General features: G+C 36.4%; 1 protein-coding gene across 3 annotated transcripts in view; it reads left to right on the top strand.

Annotated features, from left to right (window-relative positions):
- Window positions 1–20,125, top strand: part of RAB6B (RAB6B, member RAS oncogene family) — a 41,411-nt gene extending 21,286 nt beyond the window's left edge. For all 3 annotated transcript variants that reach the window (XM_034439579.3, XM_087872126.1, XM_034439580.3), the window contains 6 exons: window positions 5,640–5,693; window positions 7,767–7,872; window positions 12,023–12,134; window positions 12,413–12,506; window positions 13,019–13,085; window positions 17,989–20,125. In XM_034439579.3, coding sequence (XP_034295470.1) covers window positions 5,640–5,693; window positions 7,767–7,872; window positions 12,023–12,134; window positions 12,413–12,506; window positions 13,019–13,085; window positions 17,989–18,053 — 498 coding nt within the window. In that variant the 3' untranslated portion in view covers window positions 18,054–20,125. The remainder of the gene's footprint in view (window positions 1–5,639; window positions 5,694–7,766; window positions 7,873–12,022; window positions 12,135–12,412; window positions 12,507–13,018; window positions 13,086–17,988) is intronic.
- Window positions 20,126–21,085: the final 960 nt, after the last annotated feature.

The following is a 21,085-nucleotide window of genomic DNA, read 5'->3' as shown; positions in this document are numbered from 1 at the left end:
TATTAGTGAAAAAAAAAGTACAAATTGCTTATACTCATGAAAAGAATTTGTAAAAATGTATCATATTACTGAACTTGTTTAATAGAAGTATAGATCAGGCTGGATTGTAAACTAAAGTTGCATAGATTTTAAGCATACATTTTTATAATCAGATTTGATAAATGAACTTGGAATATTTTATAACATGCAAAACTGAGGTAACATGTTCAAGGGTTGTAACTTCAGAGTGACTATTCCTTATTACAAAATTTAAAAACTGCATATAAGGGACATGTAATTTTCGTATATCCACCAAGTACAATACATCCTGATGTGATGTACGCCTGGGCTTACTGTACTCTATGCTTCATTGTATTAGGTCTTCTCATGGATGTGTAGAGATACAACTAATCTTCTGACTGGGTTCTTTTGTTACGTGCCTTTGTCCTTATTCCTTCTTCTTTCGTGACTTTTCATCACAGAGGAGGAAGTCATGTGTTCTAGGGAAAAAATGTGTTATTCTGATCATAAAACTTGTTTACCTTAAGAGATTAGTATAACAGCACAACTCAGTTAGTATTGTCTTCCTGATTTAGACTATAAGGTAGGACAACTTTTTGATTTGTAATATATGATTTTAGCCTTGCCATTTTCATGATCTGCAGACAAAATGGCATCAGTTCCGAGATGCAGAAAGGAAAGCAGGTTCATCTGTATTCAGAAAAAAATCACATCTAATTGCATTCAATTTCTACATCTTGCAAATGAAACAGATGCATGAAGCAGCTAAACTGAAACTGGGAGAGGAAAGATATCAGGGACATCACATATGAAAATCAAGGGTTGAGGGAAATATTATTTCCCTTTACACAATGCTTTACAGATGTTGCTACCTCTCAGACCTTGTTGTCCATCAACATTGCTGTTTCTCATATCAGCCCAAGAAGTCTCTAAAGTGACTACAGGTTCGTAACTCATTTCTGCTGTATTGGTTCTCTTGCTGTTGACTAGAAAGTGACCAATTTTTGCATAATATATGTCCTTGAGGATTTAATTTAAATTATGTTTCCAAAATATATTTTCTTTTGTTCTGCAAAAGAAATGCGAACTCTTGATTTTCCTTGTTTTTCACTTGAAAATATTTATGTCTGGAGATTAAATCTGCATTCTTCATTTTACATGTACTATGGCTTGGGTTAAACATATTTTAAATCAGCTGTTTCTTGTGAAATCTTGGGAGAAGGCTTGCCCTGAAAGATGGGTGATATAAATGAATTAACATGGAAGGAAAGACAAGGGAGTCATCTACAATTTAAATGAGTCTCCTGGTCAATAACAGCCATTGCAACCCAACAGCACATTGTGTATTAGAACCTAATTGAAAAAAGCTGCTTTAAGCTTTGTGCATGAAAAGCCCACTCCTGCTGTCTAAGGAAAAAAAAAAATGCCTAAGTGATGCTTTCAAACAGCTCTGGCTTCAGACTGGTTTTGACACTGATGTCATGTGGCAGGGATTTCACATAAGAATTGCGATACTGCTTCATTTAATACAGCATGCATGTTTCACAAACAAAAGCAAGACAATATTGCTGGAATGCGGAAAGATTGTTCTCTCTTGCTTTTACTATGAGCATCTGGTATACAATATGTGATGAATCCATGCATTCATCAAGCATTGCAATAAGATTTGCTATGAGTGTTTTGGTTCATAGTTCATGCTCTTAATTTCTGGGTATCGTACAGTGGTGGGATTCAAAAAATTTTACTACTGGATCTGTGGGAGTGGCTCGGTGGGCATGGCAGGGGAAGGATACTGTAAAATCTCCATTCCCTCCCCTCTCCAGGGGAAGGTTACTGCAAAATCCCCATTTCCTCCCGATCAGCTGGGACTCGGGAGGCAGAGAATAGATGGGGGCGGGGCCATTCAGAGGTGATATTTACCGGTTCTCCAAACTACTCAAAATTTCCACTACCGGTTCTCCAGAACAGATCAGAACCTGCTGAATACCACCTCTGGTATCATAGGTGTTCCGAGCTTGACAAAAGGAAAGTAATTGCATCTTTTCCGATTCCAAAGAGATTACCTGTAATAAACTGAATACAGGAACTGGGGATGGGAATGGGAATGAAACAATTTATGCATTAGTGGAGATCCAGGTGTGTGATTTAATAGAACTTCTCTTGAAGAAAATGAGAGGGAAATCCTAAAAGGGCAGTATCCAAAAAAAAAAGTATATTATTAAGGATCTCTGGAATGTATACCCATTCAATTACAAGAATGAAACTTGATATAAATATTGAAGATAAATGGAATTATACATGAGCAACCCCCATACACATACACATTGATACTGTATCTATTTCTATTAAAGAGTTTTACAAAAAAAATTACAAATATTTCTCTATCCCACCCCTCCCTTCCTTACCCTCGAACTTCCCGGAACAAAATACAGGGTATAACAATTAACAATCATATACTAACCTAAGCTAGCTATCTATGGACTCCTGTCCCCCCCTTCACACTTTAAATCCCCTTTTATTTAACTAAATATGAATACTCTTAATTTTTCTATTCATTCATAAGCTAATTGATACTTTTTAGTCCAATATTTGTTTTGAATATAATCAATCCATCTTGTCCATTCCGATATATATCTTTCTTGTGAATAGTCTTTCAAATATGCTGAAATTTTTGCCATTTCTGCTAAATTCGCTACTTTATCTATTTCTAGTAGAGTTAGAGAAAATCCTTTGAAATTAATGCAGCAACGGTATTGTATCCCAATGCTTTTAGCAAAAAATTAAATATATACTGTATATCTATGGACAGCAGAAAGAATATGGCTACATGAAAAGACATTTGGTAAGATTGCCCAAAGACTCAAAATTTTAATGGGAAATCTTTAGGAGGTAAACATCTGTTTCATTAGCTCAAGCTATATTAAAATGTGCATTTTATCATTGTTCAAAGAAGAAAATGAAAATATTAAGAATACAGATATTAGGTTTATGCTCATAACAGCAAGAATTATTGTTATTCAGAAATAAAGACATCGGAATTTCAACACTGGATTTTTGATACTCTAAATTATTAGTATTGTCTCAATGGAAGGACTATGGATACAAAAATGCATGTTATTTAGGTATAACATTCCTTTTAATTTAATTTGTAAAGGTTATGTACTTTTTTGTATAAAATTAGAACCAACAAGGAGGTACTTAACCTCAACAGCAGGGTGAATTTTGTGGCATGAAGATATATCATTATCTTAAAGGAGAAGGAGTCTTGAATTTATTATGAAGAACTGTATTTTTTAATAATGTACTTTTTTCTATATTTTTTTAAAGTTAATGTTCAGTAGATAGTGGCCTGCTTTTGCAATTACCTTACATACTTATTTAAATTCTGTTGTATTAAAAGTGATATCTGCTAAAGATTTTCTGGCTTTCCTTTCTCTCATCATTTTTCTCTGATCTCACCTCCAATATGACCCTTGCAGAGAAATGATTTGGTGCCATTCCTATTCATCCTCCAGTGGCCCTCCCAACCCTTTTTTTTTTTTGGTTCTGTCTGACTTTCTTCTCAAATGCCTTCTTACTCCTGAGATTCAAAGGCCTTGAAAATCAAAAGATTATTTGTTTTTTTTCTGATAGGAACTGTGCATATCAGGACCTGGAGCTTAATTAGCTTCCAGACCCTACTGCTTTTCTTTCTTTCATCCCACTCTATCCCCTTCTGACAGCTGCAGCTACAAAGCAAATCAATAAAAGTAGAAGGACATATTCTCCATTAACTTAATATAGAACATTTCCCCAAAATATGAAATTAAACTTTATTATTAAACCGTAAAGGCAAGATTCTAAGAAACCTAAAAGACTGAATCCAAATTCAGTCATCACTTTCTGCATTTCTCAAAGGAGATATGTAAATGAACACCAGATAAGGCCAAGCCAATCTGAACTGAGGAAGTGTACAAAGGTGGGTAGATGATGCCCAAACTGCCTCTATCCCCAATCATTTCTCCCTTGTCAGTTTTTTGGTGACAGCCATTTGTATATGTCTCGTTGGTTGCTGCTTGGTCTTCACTATTACATTTATTAGGAATCAGTGATAAATATTTGTACCTTTGTGGTATAGATACAATAGAGAGTAATTTCAAAACAGGGTGGCATTAATATTTAGGTGGGAGGATATGCAGCTATTCAGAATTATGCTCACCCAGACTATCTGTTGCTATGGAAGTCTAATGAAGGCAAACACTAATCCTTCTGAAATTCAATTATTTTAGTGAGATGTCAGAATTTCAGCAACAACCAGAAGTTCTAAATAAGTATTGAATGGAGCTCCTTTATCCATGGGAGTATTTTTCTTATTTTTCTTTCACTACAATTTATTGTTGCTTTTCACAGCAATAGGCAGGCCAAAATAAACCAATCTGCCAAGGGCATGAAAATGTGCAAATTAGATTCCATCTATTTCTTTCTCTGCTGTGCCACACTTGTAACTGGAAAGACTCTCTTTGATGTCTGAGCTATATCACTCGGTAGCTTAGAACAGCCATCTGAGTTCAACAGTAGAAGATGGATTTTTGTCATCTTATTTTCAAATTCTATTTTTGTATTTCTAAAAAAATAAATAAAAATAAATGCAACCCATTGTGGAGTGCTAACCATATGGAGTCAGTGCTGCGTTGGCTTGGTAAATATTGGCCAGCTGCCTCTGGAGAGAATGCCTTTGCAGACTGCAGCACACACTGTTTGATTAATCAGCTAAACTCAGAAGCAGATGTGACTTGAAATCCAAACTTCTCCGCCTGAGCTCTGCTACACAGCCCCTTTTAACTACACTGGCCACCTTTGCAGTCATGATGTTGTAGAGCTCCTTTGTCATGTACTCCACTACAATGTGCATATTTGACTGGGAAAAACAATTTGAAATCAAGTAATAGAAAATAACTAATATTTGGGTATATTACATCAAGTAGATGCAATTATTTTGCAACCAGGGCCATATTTAAAAATCAGAAAGACTTCCAAGGAGCACAGCAGGTATATGATGATGCAATGTAAATGATGCAAGATTGGGGAAGGCTGCTTGATTGTGAACAGTGTATGTAGGACAGAACTTCATTATGTAAATTACATCCTAAGAAGTCTGCATTTATTTTCTATGTTCAAGAAGGCTTGGGATCTTATTTTTACAATAATAGCCTTCCAGTTTTCTTTTCAAATTGATTTTCTTTTCTGAAGTTTTGTTTATAAAGTCTATGGGAGCTTGATATTTAATGGGGTTGGATGGTGGGGGTGGCACAGGGGAACGATCTTACTGTCTATCTTACTAACCTTCCCCCACAGTTTTTCTCTGCTCTCTATACATCCATCTTTTTTTATTATTGTATTGATGTATTCTCATTGTGTTCTTTTTCTTTGTTTATTAACTTATTTCTGTTCTCTTTACACTCTTTTCATTTCTTTTTACTGTTGTAAGCTGCCTAGAGTAGCCCCATGGCAAGATAGGCTACAAATAAATTTAACATACAAATAAATATATCTGCTGCAATACTTGAATGCACTTGTTCCTGTTGAAGCAGTATAATGTAAAATTAATTTTGAATCAAAATAGCTGCTGACATTTCTTCCATTTTCCCTCTTTCTTACAGGCTACAATTGGAATTGACTTCCTATCTAAAACCATGTATTTGGAAGATCGGACAGTAAGTAGCAGGAAGTGCTGTGAACTGCTGAGATTATGAAGCTCTGTGTATAGAAAGAAACAGTGGGCAAACATCAAGAGGTTTCCATGCTAAACCCCTCCTGTTTGACCAAACTAATAATTAACTTGTCCACTGACAGTGTGTCATACCTAGTAGAGGGTTGTTTTTGATATATTGCCCTGGATCCTCTTAAGAAAGTGGTGTCCTAAAAAAAAAAAAATTGGAGTCACACTTTTTCCACGTGGGCGCGTCTTGCTTTTCACAAGATTCTGCTGTTGCTCCTTGTGATGCAGAAGTAGGACAAATGAATAGAATTCGATCTAGCAATTATCACCTTCCATAAATAATGACCACAAACCCCATGGATTACTTAAAACCCAAAAAACATTTATCTGGGATTTTGGCTGAATTTTAGTGTAGGGATTAGCAACTTCACTGCATTCTTTCCATGGCAATAAATAAAGTTACCTGTGAATCGACCTTGATTGCAGAAGGCTTCAGGGGCACATCACGTTTGCTTGGCTTAAGTACCAGAATGGTTTGTTTGTCATTACTTTCTTCTGGATGTATTTTTGACTTTCTAGTCTAGTATATTGCTAATATTTCTTGGAAGTCTCCCATCCAAGGCTTCATTTTCTTTCTTGCTGCTAGCATGATTGCTGGGATGAGATGGAGCATGCAATTTCTTCAAAGAGGGACACGTGGCCTCTTAACTAGGAAGCTTTCCTTAAGTGCCTATGTTTTGAGGTTTCTACTTTTTCATAGAAATGTCACTGCCCCTACTTTAAAAAAACAATTTATAATTTGGGGAGAACCTTTTTGTAAGGATAATCCAATGTCAACCAGATGGGCGTCAGCTATAACGAGAGAGAAGCAGCGGCCGCAGCACTGCATTAATCAGTAGCATCTCGTGCAGTGTTAATGCAATCTAAAACATCCATCTTAGTCCTAATGGATTGTTTCCAAGGCTTTCAAATTGCTTTTATGAAAATGACAGGCAGAGTATAATAGAAATGCAAGAGGAAAAATACTGGTAAATTTCCCTAGGCTGCCCCACAGATTGTATGATCTAGGGGCTGGACAATGAATATTGTAGCTTTCTTATTTCTCCTGTTGTTTCCCTAGGGAAACCAAGTCAAATGTATCAAAGGGTGAGTTGCCTGCATTCACACTAGGTTTGGTGAAGCATTCCTTTGACAAATATTCCTGAGTCAATTTGTATTTTGTATATGTGTAAAACTCTTGTGCCCAATTGTACTTTATGATGACACGATGCTTGAGTATTCCTGATATACTGATTCTCCTGATCCCTCTAATAATGCAGATAGGTACAGACTATGTTGCAAATCTCATGAATCAATGCAAATGTGCATTGCCTATGCCTTCCTTTCAGTGAAACCCGGCTGTGTCTTTCGTGATACAATTGTAGCCTGATCCCAGTTGCTTTTTAAAACCAACTATTACAGCATCTCTCCTTCAAATTTCTATCTCGGTGGCCCCTTTTTGTTCATTATATCAAACTTTCATAGTTGTAACATTTGTAATACGTTTTTAAGATGCCAACTTTCTAAAATAAGAATTTCAACCTCATACTTTAAAACATACAACCTTTTCTGGATTAAAGATTCCATGAAGAAGGAGTACAAATATATCAAAGCAGATAATATGCATGTCCAAAATTTTAATAAGTAGCAGATTGTCTTCTGTCTGGTGTCCTCCAAAGGCCAACGTATTTTAAGGACATCAGGTTGGGGGAAACCAATGTACAAAATATACATAGAAATTCTTTCTCGCCATCCATGTTCTATAGATTATAAATACAGAAAATTATGTTTGTAATCTTGTATGGGCATTACATAAAATTACAAATATTGTTTTGAATAACTAACACACAAGGATAAAACATGAAACAATCAATTTAAAAAACAAAATACATGGCTAGAAGCCTCTTCTGTTTAATTCTTTATCACTTTTGTTTTCTTCCTGTTGTTTATATCTGTTTCTCTTCCTAATTGTATGTGTGTATATGTATATGCCTTTCTCTTTGCTGCTCTCCTCCCCTGGCCCTGGCAGGTACGGTTGCAGCTTTGGGACACAGCAGGCCAAGAGAGATTCCGAAGTTTGATTCCCAGTTACATTCGTGACTCTACAGTAGCTGTGGTGGTTTATGATATCACAAGTGAGTTAAGTTTGGATGTGGTTGTCTAAATGGAAATACACCATGAAGGCACTTTTTAGTTCAATATCAGTACTCTCTATTACATAGTATATCACATTACTCAATATAAAGTAAAACAAATGATTACATTAGAAGGATTTCTGAGTGCCATCTGCCAGAAATAGTGGGGTCTCCTGCTTGAGCAGAGGGTTTATTTATTTATTTATTCAGATTTCTATACCGCCCTTCTCCTTTCAGACTCAGGGCGGTGAACAGCCAAAGTAAAACACTTTATACACAAAAGTTAAAATAGATTTAAAATAAATTAAATAATTTGGCCCATAATTTAAAACATTTCAATTTAAAACCAATTTCAAATTTTAAAAACCCATCATAAAATCAGGACAGCCCGGCTAACTGAAAGAAGTAGGTTTTAAGGGCCCGACAAAAAGTCCGGAGGTCTGGGATCACTCGTATCTCTGGGGGTAGATTGTTCCAGAGGGTAGGTGCCACCACAGAGAAGGCTCTCCCCCTGGGGGTCGCCAGCCGGCATTGTCTGGCCGACGGCACCCTGAGGAGGCCCTCTCTGTGGGAGCGAACTGGCCGGTGGGAGGCAATTGGTGGCAGAAGACGGTCCCGTAAGTACCCCGGCCCTAAGCCATGGAGCGCTTTAAAGGTGATCACCTTGGACTAGATCACCGTGGACTAGATTACCTACAAGGTCCCTTCCAACTCTCTTATTCTGTTATTCTGTTATTCTGATTGTACTGAAAGGATATGAGATGTAACACTGGAGAGCTTGGCTCTGTTCTTCTTTATGCTATCACAATATTTTAAGCTGCAGTAGGATGCAGGAATTCTAAATGTCCTTGTTAGCAGTTTCCAGTACCTTTCAATCTTGTTGAAGTAAAGCTTCCCTTATGTGCATAATTGTAATCCAAGGTTTTATTTTTCTTCTATTTAATCATATTGATTTTTGGAGATTGTCCTGACAAACCCCTGTGGCTTTCTTAGCAAGGTTTTTCAGAAGTGGTTTGCCATTGCCTCTTTCCTAGGGTGAAAGAGAAAGCAACTGGCTTAAGGTGGGACTAGAACTCAGTTCCTCAGCTTCTAGCCCAATGCCTTAACCATTATACCAAACTGGCTGTGTATATCTATATTGGAGAAGGCTAATTCTTAAGGTTCAATGAATATTAGAGACATACCTTAAATTCCTAGCCAGGTGCTAGTTGGGGAATTCTGGGAGTTGAAGTCCACACATCTTAAAGCTGTCAAGGTTAAGAATCATTGCCTTAAGGAGTAGCTTCATAGTCCAAATAAGTATCCTCAAATCCCACATTCTACTTCCACTATTATTAGACCTGATACACTGGGAAGTCTCATGCCAAATAAAGGAATCCTTTAATTATACACTGGTTCCTTTCTGAGAAATTAGATCAATGCTTTTTAAATCTTGTTAAGAGTACATTATTTCCCTTTGTGTATATAATACTGATTGCCCATATGGTAAAGATGAATTGATTTATGGGCTGAGTGAAGCTAATAAACAAGCAAAACACTGAACTATCTTCTGATCAGTATTTTTATAAATACGCTGTTTTAAATTTTTGTGGGTCTTTTTTTTAAAATGACACATTAATTTACTTCCCTTTAACATGTTTGCATCTAGAGCGATGGTACTTTCGATTGCACTTCTGTTGTCCTTTCCAGTATCTATCACTATAATATTTCTCTGGCTCAAGATTTTATTTATTATTATTTATTTTATTATTCATATTTCTATGCCGCCCACTCTCCGAGGACTCTGGGCGGCTTACACCAAAGACAGTATACTAAATAGCATATTGCCCCCAAGATGGCTTGAACTGCCAACACCAGAACAATCTGTGGCAGTTTTGCTTTAATACCGTGCTTGTATTTCTTTCATTTATTATATTTATATCCCATGCTTTCTTCAAATTACAGTTAATTTGTAATATTCACATATGCCCATTTTATCCTCATATAGGCTGAAAGGGAGTGATTGACCCCATTACGCCTTGTAGCTGAATGTCCATTTTAATCCAGGGATCCCTAGGTGTGATCTACCCATTATAACCACATTGGCCAATCCAATTCATAAGAAAAGTCTCCCGGATCAGACCTACATTATGGGGAAGATAGAAGTGGAGAAAGATTTGTCTGAAATAACCACAACCATCTAAATCAATTATTGATAAACTTACTTAATCTGCACTACTGGTTATCTTTCATGAATTTGTCCACTCCCATTTGAATTGGTGGCCATCCACAAACCTTCTGGGGGCAAATTCCATAATTTAAGTTCCCTCAATGATTTTCAGATAGTACTCATTTTTTTCCTTCCACGAAACCTGTCTCCATGCTGAAGGAGCTACCAAGATAAAATAATTCTGATCTTGAACCTGGATCCAGATTCTGCCATGAAAACAATAACTTTTTCTGAAGCCATTTCTCGCCATTGTATTGTTCCTATTGAAAGGAGCATAACAGGAGCGGAAAGTGACAGAAAGGACGATCTGCCTCCCTCTGGTGGCTCCAGCTGATCAAGGCAGTTAAGGAGTGAACAGACAAAAGTGACTCAATATAAAAGCTCCTTTTCTAATGGTTCGCTTTGGAAGGACTGAGAGGACTGCTTTGGTTGCTATAGTTGCATTAACTCTGTCTCTAACTGACAACTGACCTTCTTAGAAAACAAATGTAGGCATTAGTGATTTGTTGAATAAAAAAGCTTGGGCCTTCTGTCACAGTTTGTTTGCCTTAGAAGAACTTGTGGTTGAAGCTGTTGCCAGTGAGGGTACACACAGAAAACTAGCTCTGTGAACAAAAGACACAGGCGACCAAATAGTCTACAAAACAAGGATAGTAGGGAAAAGAGCATTACTGTACTTGAAATTTATTGCTGTGCTAACACAAAATACCTTTCCTAAGGGATACTTTATTTGAACAATTTCTGGCTGCAGCTGCAAGTGACTAGTACAGAAATGCTTAAAATGTTAGTATTGGCTGTGTTTGCAGCTTGAGCTTGAAAAATAGATTTTTTAAAAAAAAATTGATTTATATGCCGCCCTTCTCTGGAAACTCAGGGTGGCTTACAATGTGTTAAGCAATAGCTTTCATACTTTTGTATATTTTATACAAAGTCAGTTTATTGCCCCCACAAACTGGGTCCTCATTTTACCTACCTTAGAAAGGATGGAAGGCTGAGTCAACCTTGAGCCTGGTGAGATTACTTGTAAATTGTATGAATGTCGCCTGTGATATGCATGTTTTAAAATCAATTGGCTAAGGGGAGGGGGAATGTTCTGATAAAAAAAAATTCAGCTACCTGAGAGAAATTTCTCAGTTGACATTAATTCTGTCTCTTCTATAGGCATAGATGAGGTGCTGTTGAGAACATTCTAATGGATGTTGTGGTGAAAGGCACATTTGATGTCATGCCCAATCACTGTGGATTACAATTAAAATAAAGCAACAAATCTTCAACCTTCTGTTCACTTCCTGTCCATTGTTGTCCTTGTAAAAATACCTTATTAATTTGGAATTTTTTTGTATTAAAACCTTCTCTCTTTTGGCTTTCATTGTCCTGAAGTTTGTACCCAAAATCTTAGTCTTGATTTTTTTGAATCACTTTTATTTCTTCTTTCCTCTAGCCTCATAAAATAGGCAGAAAAGTTGATATCACTTCTTTATTGTACAATTGCTTTGTACACTCTGATGTATTTCATCCTTTTTCTAAGGAAATGAGATTCTCTATAAGGAAATCCAGTCAGCTGTCCAACTTCTCTTTAATTTTCAAATAATCCTATGAGATAGTTTTAGTATTTGGTGCAAAATCCCCTTTAAATTTTCACATATAAATAAATTACTTTAACCTAAACTCAATATTCAGTCACTCTGAATTTATTAATCTAGGGGGAAGAACCCAGATATGGGTGGAGTACCTGGCTAAAAATTATATGAGTTGTGGTTCAAAAACATTTGGGGACCAGAGTTTCTCCATCCCTGAGTCTGAATGAATTTTCTCAAATTCATTCAGCTCTGTGACTGATATCATAAAAATTCTCCAAATCCTTTGGCTAAGCCATTTCTATCATCTGTTGGAAAAAAACTGGCATTTGCCCTGTACCTAATTTCTGGTTTTTCTTCACAGATCTCAATTCATTCCAACAAACTTCCAAATGGATTGATGATGTCAGAACAGAAAGAGGAAGTGATGTCATCATTATGTTAGTGGGCAACAAAACTGATCTTGCAGATAAAAGGTAAATACCCACTATCAGAATGAAAAGGAAACATTGCAGGTACAGAAGGTGTCTCTTAATTTGTTTATAATGTACACAGAAAAGTTGAAGAAAGGCAGTAAGTCTTATACTGTGGAAGACCTTTAAGGTCTCTTTGTCAAAGGAAGAGATTCCCTAGAGTGATATTTCTTCTTGCATTTGTTGTGGAAGTAGATGGAGCCTAGTTCCAAGATATCTTGTTTTCCCCACTTTCCCAGCTGCATTGAATTAGCTACCATTTTCCCTTTGTCTGACTCTAGGCAAATCACCATTGAAGAAGGGGAACAGAGAGCTAAAGAACTGAATGTCATGTTTATTGAAACAAGTGCAAAAACAGGATACAATGTAAAACAGGTAATGCTTATTCTTGGCTACACATAAGAAATTGCATTTTTAATATATGAGAAAGGATATGTAACGGGGAGGGGGATGGAATATATAAAGAGCTGGTTATTCTGTTGGTAAAAATCATCGCAAATAGGCCTTCGTGACCTGAGCATTTTCAGGATGCCATCACTTAATAGCCTTTATACAAAAATCATTTTTATTTAATTAATCCCTGATTTGCAATCAGTTGGCTCTTCAGGCATATTACTTCATATGCTAGAAATTGAAATGATACCTCCTGGAAACACGTGGCTTTCACTGCTCAGTGGAAGGGCTTTCCATGTGATACTAATCTGAAGAGCACTCATTTTTGTAACCTTCAGTCAACATATTGGTGGAAGACAGTTTGGGATTCTTTTTTTATAAATGTCACATGCACAGTATTATTGCTAGTTTCAAATTCATTTTGGATGCAAAGATCCTGGTTGTTTCTTTTCTTGTTATTTAATTCCATCTCCCATTGGCCTTGGTGTCTCTAGCTCTTCCGACGTGTTGCATCAGCCCTACCAGGGATGGAGAGTGTTCAAGAGAAGAGTAAAGAAGGGAGTATCCTTTATTAATTAAGAACAGCAGTTTCACAAAGGGAATTTCCCATTTAGGAATTCAGAGGCAATTCAAATAAATAAGAAATGGGATGTTTAAGGTGGCAAGTAAGTTAGTTGTGATTGTGGTAATAAGGCTGTATGTTGTCTTATATGTAACATGTACTGTATATATATTACATATTTTCCTCCAAATTAATTTAAGTTTAAAGAGATTTACTCTGCTGTTCCATTCTCCCTCCCTCCCCCCCCTCTCTCTCGCACACACACACACACACACACATCAATTATCAATGGTTGGAATAGGGGAAATATTATTTATTTCTTTATTTAGAAAAATGTATATGGCTTTGCAACTTAAGCAAATAACTCAGGAAATCACAATTCAGAAACTAATATAAAAGCAGAACAGAAAAGTACAATTTCTCTAAAAGTAGTTATAACAGAATATAAAGTCTGGGACATCTTTAAAGCAAGCCACACCCCCTGAAATTATATGCTGAACTTTTCTAGCAGCTTTACCCCAACACGTGAGGTAACAGCAAGATCTTCACATCCTTTCATAAGGCTGGCAAAATTTCGGCAAACAGACCTTGGAGGAAGGTATGTTACCTGGATCACATAATATGGCATGGTTCCACAGAACCCATCTGGATCCATGACTACGTTGTTGGATCTGTTGGAGTGGCAAGAAATATTTAACTATTAAGTCAATATAATCCAATATCTAAAGTGTGAAATAATTAATAGGACCACCCAAAATAATACAAATATCCAAGTTCTCTAAAACTCCAAAATGAAGAATATTAGTCCTAATCTAAGGTCTGTCTCTTGCAATGGGCAATATACTGTATCCTTTGGACTGACAGAATGCAGAAGTGAAAAGAAATACAAATTGTTATATCAAGCCTGAGAAATAATTTGGTTAATGCATTCAGTATTATATAATTAAACCAAGTTTTGTAGCCTAGAAAACTGATTTAGGCTATTTGTAATACAGGTAATCTTGATTTATAACCACAATTGAGCCCAAAATTTTAGTTGCTAAGCAAGGAAATTGTTAAGCCCCATTTTACAACCGTTTTTGCCACAGTTGTTAAGTGAATCACTGCAATTGTTACGTGAATTATGTGGTTGTTAAGTGAATCTGATTTCCTCCATTGATTTTACTTTTTGGAAGCCAACTGGGAAGGCTACATGACCTCAAGACATTGTAATTGTGATAAATAAATGCCAGTTGCCAAGAGCCTGAATTTTGATCATGTGACCATGGGGATGCTGCAATGGTTGTTTTCACACTTCAAAAGTGTGTGAAAACCAGTCAAAAGTCACTTTTTACAGTGCCGTTGTAACTTTGAACAGTCACTAATCAAATGGTTGTAAGTCAAGGACTACCTCTATTGCCTCAATACAAACTCCGCACTCCTAGAACATTAAAATTAAAGTTGGGATGATACTGATGTTTTTAAATTAAAGTAGTTCTTAGTGGTTGGGGTGAAGGACTTGAAAGTGAGAAATATATCAGGCTGATTATAATTATCAGTATCCACAAAACTAAGTTTTGCACTTTCTTTTCTCTCTCCCTTTATGTTCAGTCAACATAAGAGTATAGAAGGGACAACGAGCAAACACATAAAAATGCACTCATTTAGAATTCAGCATTTCTTGGTGAAGAATTTTTGGTACTTATTTTTTTAGGGAAATAGAGCTTTCCATATATTTTAATGTAAGCATATATCAAGAAAATTGCTATTTAAGTTCAAACATCTTTAGTTTAATTTAAGATCATTATATAGTGTTCCACCTATGTGGATTTCAAAAGGCAATTGTTTTGAAAAGTGTTGGAAATCCAAGTTATAATTTTGTATTTGTTTCAAATCCTTCAAGAATTGTATATTTCTAGAATTTTTAATCGCAGATGTGTAGAAAATGGTTCATGTTGTTTTGGATTTTGTTTTTCCTACTGGGAAAAACTGCATGTACAAGTCAACAACTTTGTCTTGGTAACATTCAGCTTTGTATTGTAAGGTATCAGAAGGCAGATGAGGAATCAGCTAACCATATCCTTCCTATTGTGAATTCCACAGACACACACAATGACCTTGTTAAATTGAACTCAGAATCTCATTTCTCCCATTATGGGATGAATACACCAATGGAAAGCATTAGCACAGAACAGTACTAATGAATATTGTTCAATTAACTGTTATTTATTTGAGATAAGTGATACCCAGCAATAATGACTTCCTTCTGTCCCTGAGGCTGGCAGGAAATAGAGAATACACATGGATAGTTGCCAACTAATGGCAATTTATACCATTCTTTCTGTAAGTTATGCAAGAGGACTGTGTAAGTCCTCCTTCTCCCCGAATTGCTGATCTTAACAAATAAATGTGATTTAGAAATTAACTCGAGCAGACTCGAGTTAAATGTGAGTTATATATATGCCTTCACTTTGTAAAAGTAGTCAGTCACTTCAGTGGCTTCCAAATCAGAACAACAGTTGTGTCTTTACTAAATTTCAATGTTCAGTTTAGGAATTGTTTCCCCCTTTTCCATTTCCCTTTTATCTGCTTTCACAGCAATCACAAACATAATTTGAAGTTTCCACAGGGAAACTGCTGCTGGGTTTTTTTCCTGACGCATTCGTGTATATTTCAAGTTCTTTTAATTACTGAAAAACTTAATCTTGTACAAAAGAGATATCAGAAATTGAAAGTTTTCTGATCAAGTGTCAGCTCATTCATGTGTCTTTTACACAACGTGAATGATGTGCTTGGGTTATTCTTTTTTCTATCTGGGCTTTGCATGCCAATATTCAGATGATATACATCTTGCCATTCAGTCCTTATTAAATGAGCTACAGGTAGTTCTCCCTTAACAACTGTTTGTTCAGCAACCTTTTGAAATTATAACCGTGCTGAACAAAGGGACTTACAACTTATACCCAGAGTTACACCCATTGTAGTACCCGTGTGGTCTTGTAATGAAAATTCAAGTGTTCGGCAGTCAGCTTGCTCTTATTATCAACTGCAGGAATGCTGCAACTGCCTATACTTGCCTATTTTGTCCCCCCATCTTAGCTGCCCAACTGGCCCGACAGCATGCTCAAAGCTGCTGCGATCCTCGAGACCCAAGACTGCTCCCTACTTCATCATACCTGGAAGACCTTAGTTTGTTACAGTGCCCATAGCACACATAAATTGCTCCACTTATCTTTGTGGTTTTCAGCAACAACAGAAGCCACAGTCAACGTTTTTAAAATTGCAGTTTTTGCATTTTCCATACAGTCTACTTTGTAGTCATGGAAGAGTAGGATACACTGGGCCTAATTTTCATTTATCCAAGAAGTCTAAAAGCAACCCAGACTACGAAATATTTCTTTGGACAGAAAAAAAGGCACATGCTTGAAGTACCTGTAGCAAAAGAGAGCTATGTCTGTCTTGTAGTCTAATTCCTACTTTTTCTTTTGGGAAAGGGTAGCTCGTTTAGGTGGTGTAGTAATATAAGAGTCTTGCGGCGCAGCAGACTAAAGTGCTGTTAAGTAACACCAGCTGCCTGCAATTACTGCAAGTTCAAATCTCACCAGGCTCAAGGTTGACTCAGCCTTCCATCCTTTCGAGGTAGGTAAAATGAGGACCCGGTTTGTGGGGGCAATAAGCTGACTTTGTATAAAAAAGAACACCACTTGGGGGGTGGGGGCAAAGCCCTACTAAGCAGGTATATACAAAAGTATGAATGCTATTGTTTAACGCATTGTAAACCGCCCTGAGTCCAGAGAAGGGCAGCATATAAATCGAACCAATAAATAAGTAAATAAATATGTTAGGCATGTTAGCAGCACATACAGAAAGCATTGCTTCTGGACATTGCTAACAAAATAATTTCAATTGCATTGCTTTTTAACGTGAGCATCTGTTCTCCAGGGTGATTCAGGAAGAAATTCCACCCGGTTTTTCATGGGACTATTTACATTTAGAGGAGCTGCACTGAATATATACAGTATGTTCACTTTGAGTTCCAGTGATTTATTCATTAGCTGGATAGTGGCATGATTTAGGTCTCCTTTTATGTCCTGGTTCTTCATTTTAACTACTACCACTGGTTAACTGAATATCAGGTGTAATAATCGATTATATAATCCATTTCCTAACTTCATCATAGATTGCCAATTGATTGGTGAAGGACCAATTCTAAAGAGGGAACAGGATAAATGGAAATGGCACTCTTAACATTTTGAGGATAAAGAAAAAAGATAATTGATTAGTCCATCTGAACTTTGCTATAAGCATTCTTAGCAGTGTTTTTTAATCAGAATTGTCTCTATAGTGCACTTCAGGTGATTATAAAGGCAGACAGTGCTTATTCTTTCCCTTCAGAGTTGCTGCTGCTGATTAATGCAGTACAAGGTGTCCTCAATTTACAACAGTTTGCTTAATGACCATTCATAGTTACAACAGCATTGAAAAAGTGACTTATGACCATTTTTCACACTTATGACCATTGCATAATTGCATAATTGCATAACATAATTTACATTCAGATGCTTGACAACTGACTCACATTTATGACGATTGAAGTGTCCCAGGGTCATGTGATCAGCTTTTGCAACCTTCTGACAAGCAAAGTTAATGGGGAAACCAGATTCACTTAACAACCATTTTACTACAGTGATTTACTTAACAAATGTGGCAAGAAAAGTCGTAAAATGGGAAAAAACTCAGTTAACAAATTTCTGACTTAGCAACATAAATTTTTAGTTCAATTGTGGTCATAAGTCAAGGACTACCTGTTTTCGCTTACTGGAATTTGTAACAAAATCTTGTTCTCTCAAAGAATACAATTCTTATTTCATAATGACCAAAGGAATAACTTTTTTGCTTATCTCCCTTAACCCTTTTCTTCAGTGATAGACATTAAATTGGACAAACCACAGGAACCACCAGCGAGTGAAGGAGGATGCTCTTGTTAATGCAAAATGCAGGATCTGTCAGCTTCATTTGACACCACGCTTGTTGTGTTGCTTCCTATTGGTTAGCTTCCTCAAAATACAAATTGAGTTATTGGTTGGGGAGGATTTTTTTTCTCTCAATACTTCTCTTGGGTGGGAGGCTCAACACAAATCAACAGCTGGCTCTAGCCTTTTCTTTTTTGTTTTATTTAGTTGTAATATAATGTACTTTATTAAAAATGCCAAAACAATTCAGAATTTTCCACAAGACACTTTAATCATGTGTATACAACTTTCAGCCATGGGGACTTTTATCCTTTTTGGGGCACTTTTTTTTTTAATTGTATATTTGTAAAAAATAAAAGTCAAGTCTCCATCAACTTGAACTAAAATTTACAAAGAAAACCCCCAAGATTATACAGGCTGCCTAATTTCAAAGTTTAACATATTAGCTGTAGTTGCATCTTGTAATAACCTAATACTGATCAGTTCACTGAGCATTACCATTTATACACTAGAGACAGCATAGTCAATCCCGTTGCAACTGTTATAACATAATACAGGTCTCTGATTCTATAGTTATAAAGAGGAGGAAGAGCAAGCTATAAGTGAAATCTAATTCATGACAGTGGCAGTCTTTCTGTCTAGTAGACCCCATTCTCAAAGAGAACATCTTGGCACACTTTGTGGTGCATGTGCAGCTTCCTGAATCCTATTTTAATATCAGAAATGGTTTAAAGTCCTCACTTATGTCATATAGTCCAGGTGTGTGACTTTTTGAAACTTTAATGGAAGCCCTAGAACAAATGTATAATTGAATGTATATGGGAAACCAAGAACGCCGCTGTCTATTTACAAGCATCGTTTGGATCAGGGAACTCTGAGTTAGTCTTTATTCCCTGCATAAATCACTGTAATCAGTAAGAGCACCATTAAATTTAGGTTGAAAAATATATTTTTTTCCTTCCCACTCCCCAAATATCTTTATGCAATGCTTTCAATTGTTAAAAGTAGATTCTTCTAATGAAAAATTCAAACCAGTTGCCAGATTTCAAACAGGATTGTTAATTACTATAACTTCAAAAAAATGTCCCTATAAGATCACCATTTTTAACCAACAGGACTATTCAAGGTGGTTTATTATGAGTGATAGTAATTTCTGCATGAACGAACAAAGGTTGAGAGAGAATAAATGGTCTGTCTCCATAAATTTACCTTGGCAATGACAAAGTGATAATGTATGTAATTTTGGTATACATGTGTATGCATGTCTCATAGTGACATAAAACATACACTAACACACAGAGTTGTGTAGAGGTGTATGTATACACATCCAAGCACAATATAAATGCTTGGTTTCACCCACTATTACAGTTGAGAATGCAGCCAACAATCATTGTAAAAAATTATAGTTGCTGCAGTGTGTGGGTCTAGAAAGTCTTTGTTAATTGTTGGGGGAAAGTGTGATTTGTCAATGTCTTCAATAAACGAAACTCAGATACATGTGAAACTAGAAAAAAAACTACACAAAGACATATCTCCAGATGTTGTTAATCAATGTGTGATAGTCCATGTAGTCACATTCTGGATGCACTACAGAGAAAGTTACTTTCTGAGATCTCATTTTAGCTGTCACTTCAGCTAAAACTACAGAAAGTGTCACAGAGATTAACTACAATATTATAACAAGTGTGGGTTTTTCATTATGAAATAGTATTTTTCAATCTCAGTTCTGTACAGCCAAAATATTTCAGTTATATGCTTTGGAAATTACTTCTGCTTACTTGTAGTCTTATCCCATGCACAATTTAGTTTGTCTAATTGTAGCCAAAGCTATTGATCATCTGTCTCAAGTTTTCTTTCCTTCCTTCTCAAATCCATTGACCTATTAATTTCCTTGCTGATTTCTCCTGGATATTGTCATTTTTGCAAGCACCTCTGTGACTTCCCTGCCTTGTATATTGCTTCATTCACTTATCACTAGCAGAAGCTGCTTATTACCTCCACTGCTATTTTCGCTTTATGGTTGTCACACTTGTTTTCTGCTTTATCTTCAGAATTGGTTATAAAAATAACATTCAGGTTTTTAACAAGAGTGCTACCATATTTGAAGATTCTAATTTTATGAGATGAAACGAAGCAAGGTTTGAATGGTCACTTACCATTTTAGTTAGCTGAATGTTACAGTGGCTTCTGCACTGTAAATCTGCAATATATGCTGAAAACTGGCAGCCAATCAGATCACGCTTTTATTATGAAGTAAGCAGTCAATACACAGCAAGCCACTGGTCATAACCTAGTATTACCTCACTCCATTTGTGGTGAAAAATATATTCATTTCCAGTAAAATAGACATAATTTCCTCCTCCTGGCCTAATAATCCTATGTTTTAGCCCCTTTACCCAGCCCTACTGCTTTTTGATTATTCTGGGTGACCAGATCCTGAGAAGCAAAATCAATTGGGCTTCCCATCCAATAACCATGTAGGCATCCTTATGCAAATTACCAGAATGAAAAATAGCTGCTTCTGCAGTGCTGCTCACCATTGGGGGGGAAAAGGTGGGGGGGGGAACAGTAATGGGAAAACAGGAAGGATTAAGTGGTATTGCCTAATTGTTTTGAGGTGGATATACTGGGTCTGACAATGCCCTTTTTGCATTTCACCATTGAAATCACAAATGTTTTAAAGCGAATAGACTATTTGAAGTGGTCCTAGTTACACACACGTAATCCTAGAAGCAGATTATCCCATCCCATTTTCTTTTCCAGGGTATTTTATGAAAAAATAAAATTTTTAAAGATAAAACCAAATTACTGAAAACCTGTCAACTTTGTGAGGTAGTTAAGACACGAAGCACACCTAGATAAACAAATTATAATTGTAAGGTTACATTATCAGAACCTTGCAAGTCTGAAAGTACATTTCTCCATTGTTAGCTTTACAGCTCAAGAAACTAGGGAGGGTTCCTTCTGAGTGTTTGCCATGCCCACATTCCGTTCTTAGCTGAACATTCACCTCATTGTAACTCTTCCCCCTACCATGCCCATATACC

The sequence above is a fragment of the Pantherophis guttatus genome, chromosome 6, assembly GCF_059756535.1.
Source record: "Pantherophis guttatus breed Tessera chromosome 6, ASM5975653v1, whole genome shotgun sequence".
Lineage (NCBI taxonomy): Eukaryota > Metazoa > Chordata > Lepidosauria > Squamata > Colubridae > Pantherophis > Pantherophis guttatus.
Note: the sequence above shows the minus strand (reverse complement) of the source record. Positions and strands in the feature narration are given on the sequence as shown.